Below are 6,623 nucleotides of genomic sequence, written 5' to 3'. Positions count from 1 at the left end.
AGTCAAGGTTTTTCTTTAAGCGCTTTTGCAAGTTGTGTGGCAGATCGGGCACTCAAACTCAAACAACACTTCAAGTTATGTCGCAGCTATGTTGTGGCTGCTGCTAAAGCAGTAACTATTGAGTGACGGGTGTCGGGCCAATCCACGATTCGTCGGATGACGTTGGTGTCGTCCAGTTTGTTTACTGACCAATAGGGACGCACGACAGGCGGGGACCAAACGCATGAGACTACGTCATGCGGATCCATTTAACCCTTTGCGATGTGTTATCTTGGAACTTGTCACACTGTAACATCTTACACAGTGCAGAGATAAGGGGAGAGAGAGGAAGTACAATTTCACTTTGAAGTTGACATTTAGCTGTACAACATTATTTATGAGTTTTCACCACAATGTTTTCTCCCTAAATATTATATGTAAACAATTAATAGCTATTTATTATCATCTGAAAATGAAAAAGAGACTTATTTAGTGCTGAACTGTTGCACTCTATCCTTAATATGATGTGTTTTCAGCCATAAAAAATTATAAGGAAAAGGTCTGTCAGGCAGTTGGATTACAACTGTTACAACTACGTAGACAACATAATAAAATTGGTTTAGCCGTATATGACATTTGAACAATAATATTCAGTGGTATTAATGCAGAATAGAGGTGGGGCAGATGTAGGCTACTGTACAATGGCTAATACTGTAACATGCCCAATTCCCAACATTGATATAATTATATCTATTATATCTTCAGCCTACAGGGACCACATTACCTAGTAATGCACTTTCTACCACTACACTGAACCGTCACTCAGTCATTATGCGAATACCCAAATGTGTGATTTGACTAATACTTTATCTTTGTCTTATTGACCAGGTGAATCAATGATCCAACAATGGAGACCAAAAGATACCAGAGTTTCTTTGATGGAAATGACACAGAGAACAGATGGTCTCAGGTCCCTGGCACCATGGAGTACAGCTGCACCTCAGAGGATTCCAGTGTGACGGGCAGCGACATCCTCATGGACATCGTGAACGTCGGTTGCCCCGCTGCCGGAAGTCCCGCGGCCGACAGCAAGGACGGCAACAGCGCCCAGAAGAAGGAGCAGCCCGTTCTCCGGCTAAACCAGAACCAGCCTTTTGTTCTCCCCCTCTTCAACAATTCCCTCCACTGCGGTCGCAAGCAGGAAATGGACTCCAAGGAGCTTTCCAAAACCGTGGCCGAGTCCATGGGCCTGTACATGAACGCCGCCAGGGAGGCTGACTTCAGCTTTAGCCAGCACGGGGGCAGTAGCAGCCCCGGGAAGATGTACACGCTGTGCGGACGGCCCCTGGACGAGAACCAGTGTGCGTCCGCAAAGAGCCCCAAAGTGAAGCCACCGGGGTACCAGCAGCCCGGTGCCACACCCAGGGAATGCTCTGCTGGGACCCCGGTGAGCTCAGCCTCTGTGCTGGCTTCGCCTCTGTCCTGCAGCCCCAAAACATCCAGCTCCATCTCTAGCCCCGGGGGCAGCAACAATGTGGTGTCTTCCACCACCAGTCCCACCACGTGCTTCGGGCCATCCTGTTCGTCCATCAGCAGCCCAGTGAACCAGACTCCCTCGGTCGCGGCCCTGGCCCACATCCAGCGCAGGAATTCAGCAACATGTAGCCCCGTGGAGTCCAGCACGGTTGGCTCGCCGCCTCTCACCAGTCCCCTCAACATCATGCGCTCCCCAATGTCAAGCCCTCAGAGCATGAGCAGCGTGAGGTCCCCGCCTTCCTGCAGTGCCACTTGTAACATTAGGTCATCCGTCTCAAGCCCCATCGGTGGAAACGGCAACAACTGCAACAATGGCATGAGGCCCTCGATCTCCAGTCCAGCCACAGTGAACACTATGAACATCAGCAGCCCACAAAACCCGTCCTCTGGTGGTTTCCCTGTATCCAGTCCCGCCAGTGGACTGGGCCTGGTGCAGAATGACACCAACAGTCCAGAGGCGGCGGGCTTAACCAGGGACCAGGACTTGGTTAAGCCCTTCAATTTTGAGTTCCCCAAGGTAGAGATGGTGGACGGAGAGGTGTTCAACGTGGGCTTGGACCAGATGGGGATGGTCAAGTACATCAAGAATGAGCCCGGAACTGACTTCAGGAGCATGTGCCTGGGTTCCACCTCCAACAAATGCAATGTGAGCAGCACACCCTTCATCACGCATATAAAGACGGAACCTAACAAGGATGAGGGCTGCATGAGTCAGCATCACTACAGCGCAGAGCAAACGCCCTCTCTGGGCCTCTTCCCCGCATCTGAGACCACCTATTTGTCCTTGAGGAATAACATTGACGAGTACAGCCTCTCTGGTATCCTTGGACCCCCTATTTCCTCCATGAACGGCAACTACGAGCACGATGTGTTCCCCAACAATGTCCTGTCAAAAGGGGTCAAGCAGGAGACCAACGATGGCAGCTATTACCAAGAGAACAACAGCATCCCCCCGTCGGCCATTGTTGGAGTTAATACCGGTGGACACTCGTTCCATTACCAGATCGGAGCTCAAGGAACAATGTCTTTCTCGCGGCACGACATGAGGGACCAGTCCAACCCTCTGTTCAATTTAATTTCCCCTGTAACGGCGTTAATGGAGTCTTGGAAATCACGGCCGGGCATGGCACAGGGGTCGCTGTCAGCCAGAGGGGAGGGCTACCCAGGCCAGAGCTGCATCACAGACAACATGTCCAGGTAAGCATGTACATACAGTATGTGTGTCCACACACTAGCTGGCTAGTACAGTATGTCTCCGTCAACGTTTTGAAGTTGGAGAACTGTGTTCCTTCCTTGTAATCAATATTGCCTGTTAAACTTTATTCAAGGTAATACTGTACCTTACTTTCCTTCCTAAAGAGTGTTTGTGTCAGTACCTTTGAGAAGGTTTGTTTTGATTATACCAGATTGATTGTAGGGCCAAGTGTGTCTGAGTCAGACTCCACTTGCACAGGGGACTTGGGGCGTTTGCTCGGAGAAACGGCAAATAATAACAACAGCAGGGCTTGGGAAAGGCAGCGGGATGCTGGCCGGGGGAACAGGAACTGAGGGACCCAGTCCAGGGCATTGTTAAAGCACAAGAGCAGCATATGATCACATCATCTTTGCTACTATTTCCCTGTGCTCTACTGTAAGAGAGAGAGACACGCACGCACGCACGCACTCACGCACGCACGGAGAGGGAGAGAGTGAAAGAGCCAAAGTTTGCCTCTTATCAGGCGCCTGTGTATGCACAACAACTGAATTTATTGGTTTGTTATCGGGAGGTCCAGTTAAGACCTTGTAATGCAAATATCTGTCTTTTATGGGTCGTGACTCGTGAGCCATTATAGGGCAGTGTCATAAATTATGAATGATTGATCACATACTTTTGTTGCCAAACTGATGGAATAAACAGTTGCCTTTTAGAGGGCGTCGGGCCAAAACAAAAACAAATAGGCCAAAGGGAGAGGAAAAAAATCCATAATGGCTGCCAGTCTGGTGAGGTACAACTGACATAGTTGTTTTGCTCTGTTTGTACTAGTTGCATGCAAGGGCTACAAGGCACTAAATTAGCATCAGCAGGATGAATATAAGTAAATACCACGGCCATAAAATAGATCATGAATAACAGTAATGCTGCTGAAATGAAAGTATGTGAACCAGTTATATAATGTATGTATCCCTGGGCAATGCCAGAGAGTTTGTTTACAGTAAATCCAGAGATATGGTTTTGATACTGTACTGTACTGTACTGTACTGTACTGTACTGTACTGTACTGTACTGTACTGTACTGTACTGTACTGTACTGTACTGTACTGCTGTACTGTACTGTACTGTACTGTACTGTACTGTACTGTACTGTACTTCGTGTGTGTGTGTGTGTGTGTGTGTGTGTGTGTGTGTGTGTGTGTGTGTGTGTGTGTATGTGTGTGAGAGTGTGTGCGCGCGTGCGTGCGTGTGAGAGTCTTTCATGTTGAAATAGCAGTGAGAAATGCATGGCCATCATCTACTGTATTCTTTATTTTACATTGCGGGACATTGTTAATTCGCATATGATATTGCGTCACCTTCTTTACGAGCTCCCTCAGTGTAATAAGCACTAAACAAAGCCATAAAACACATCCTGCTCTTGAGCCCGGACTTCCAAAAACTTTGATAAGAGTCAGATGTTTGTCTTTAAAGTAAAGTAAAGTATCCTACAGTACTATTATCTGCACATTTACTGAGATGTTGGCTCTGTGTATCTGTCATGGACTCCCTGATTTCTTAATGAGGCCGTGACCTGACCTGATCCGGTCCAGACTGTCATTATTTCTTCTAAAGAGAGTGGGCAGTCCACTCTGCGCCGTAATTATTCTTTACATTTATTATAATGAACAGTTGGAAAGCTAAAAGGGAGAGAGCGTATGGGACGGCACAGGCGGAAGGCTGTGGTTCCATCCTTGGCCAGCAGGGTTTCACGTGGTAGCCCCTAAAACTAAGGCTACTTCATACTTTTGTCAAAGAACCATGTCGCACAAGAAAAAAAATCTGTATTATCAGTACATTCTTTTGGTTTCAGTTGACATTTTATTTTATTTTTATTAATTAAATTAAATTAAACGTATTACCCTAACCCACACCATCGACAGACATCAAATCAGTCACAAAAATGTGGCGTGGAGGGAGAGCAGAATGTTGGCAATGACATCACATGGAACTTCAAAGGTTGAAATTGTGTATGATTGAACCAGGGGATTCGTCATCCTCATTCATAACTGACATCCTTTTGCCCTGCCTTTCCTGGTTGTCCATTTTTATCCCCTCTCTGACCATTACCCAAAAGGTTGTGTTGGAAAGTACTGAGACATTTCCATTTAACAACTTTCAACGTGACATTTATATTTAGGCGTGTCATTGGACATGAACCTTTTTTTCTCTTCATGTTTTAACATTTTCAATAATAATAAAAATTGCAGATCTACAGTACATGCTTTATGATCTTCTATTTGCCTATAGTTGAACTGTGTGTGTGTGTGTGTGTGTGTGTGTGTGTGTGTGTATATAATTTTTTAATTTCTCACCACACATTTCTGTGTTGTCACTGCTATTGACTCACCAGTGAGGAGGCCCCACTCCCTGCTGACAGGTGCCACCCCAGTCCGTAGCCAACTCCCCCCCCCCCCCCCCGAACACGGGCCAATTGTATTCACATATAGACGCCTGACAAAGCCAGATGCACCACAGTGGATTTGAACCCACAACCTCTGGGATGGTGGGCAGGGACTTTTACCACTGTGCCACGCGAGTGCTGTGTGTTTAAATGTATAAAAATAGGTGTAAAGTGGTTCATCTATTCTATAGCCATGATTGTGTACTGTATGTGCTGAAATAGCATCATCACTGTGAAACCAAAGCACTTCAGCTGATAATAGTAATGCTTTACGCGAGCAAATTGCTTTTCATTTCTTTGCTACACTGTATGTGGTGCATCAAGACATTGGAGAAAGCTTCATACTGCCCAGTGCCCACTCCCTCAGTTTGTGGCCTAGTTTGGCCACAGTGAGATTATATGGTTATATGCTGTGTCATGATTATCAAAGAATCAATTTGACTTTCACTGAGCTAGTTTATAGTAAGATTAATTATCCCCAGAGTTCGTGTACAACTTCATTCCTAAGTCCCCCTGGTTTCCTGGTTCCTAAATCAATAGTGGACTGCGTGGGATGGCTGTCCTATAGTGAAAGTCTCTTATTTATGTTGGTACAAATGTGTGCAGTATGCCTGTGGGTATACACTGCTATCCAGACTTCCAAAGTATATTTCCTATCTGTTGTGTTCAATTATTGCATGCTTTGCGAGTGTTTACTTAGACTACGATCTAAGAATTGTCTCAGTTTTATATACTGTACTGCACGTGTGTATGGGGCAGGTGTGTAAGTGTGCATGCGTTGATGTCATATTTTATACACACTACACAGTCAAATCTGAAGTGTTATTTTTGCCATTGAACAAATGGACATTTAAGGGTCTATTTGGTTCTGCTTGTACACTCCAAGTTGAATCAGAATCGTACAGTGTAACAAGGTTCGCAGGCAGCACTGATCGGAAAGTTCGCTACCTCGGAGGCGACCCATATAGAGGGAGGCAAACCGATGCTGACGCGATCAGTACCACCCTGGTCCTAATGAGATCCTGCTCAGACCTAATGTCACGCAGCGGCATGACAGGAGGAGGTGGGCTGCATGGCAGCCAGCCAGCCTGCTATACACATAACAGACATACATCTGTACACAGACAAGACACAGACATATATAGACATACGGATGGGTGACAAATGAAAGAAAACCCGACATAAAGTGTCTTAGTAAGTTGGGCCACCATGAGCCACCAGAACAGCTTCGATGTGCCTTGGCATATAGATTGTCTCCGGATCTCTGCTGGAGGGATGCATGGAGCACCATTCTTTCAATTGGTGTTTTGGTGATGGTGGTGGGAGAGCTAACGTCCCCTGCACAGTGCACACACAGACCGAGTTTTATTGCTCAATCAGTTCTTAACACATCCAAACAAAATGCAGGAATTGAACTGGGCTAGATGTGAAAAACTAGAATTAGACGGCAATATCAGAGTAGCATATTAGTTA

General features: G+C 46.2%; 1 protein-coding gene across 2 annotated transcripts in view; it reads left to right on the top strand.

Annotated features, from left to right (window-relative positions):
- nr3c2 (nuclear receptor subfamily 3, group C, member 2) overlaps positions 1-6,623 on the top strand; it is a 126,670-nt gene that overhangs the window by 1,195 nt on the left and 118,852 nt on the right. For both annotated transcript variants that reach the window (XM_083764883.1, XM_083764882.1), the window contains exon 2: positions 868-2,712. In XM_083764883.1, coding sequence (XP_083621009.1) covers positions 887-2,712 — 1,826 coding nt within the window. In that variant the 5' untranslated portion in view covers positions 868-886. The remainder of the gene's footprint in view (positions 1-867; positions 2,713-6,623) is intronic.

The sequence above is a fragment of the Protomyctophum parallelum genome, assembly GCF_964188405.1.
Source record: "Protomyctophum parallelum genome assembly, chromosome: 5".
Classification (NCBI taxonomy): domain Eukaryota; kingdom Metazoa; phylum Chordata; class Actinopteri; order Myctophiformes; family Myctophidae; genus Protomyctophum; species Protomyctophum parallelum.
This window is presented reverse-complemented; position numbering and strand designations above follow the sequence as displayed.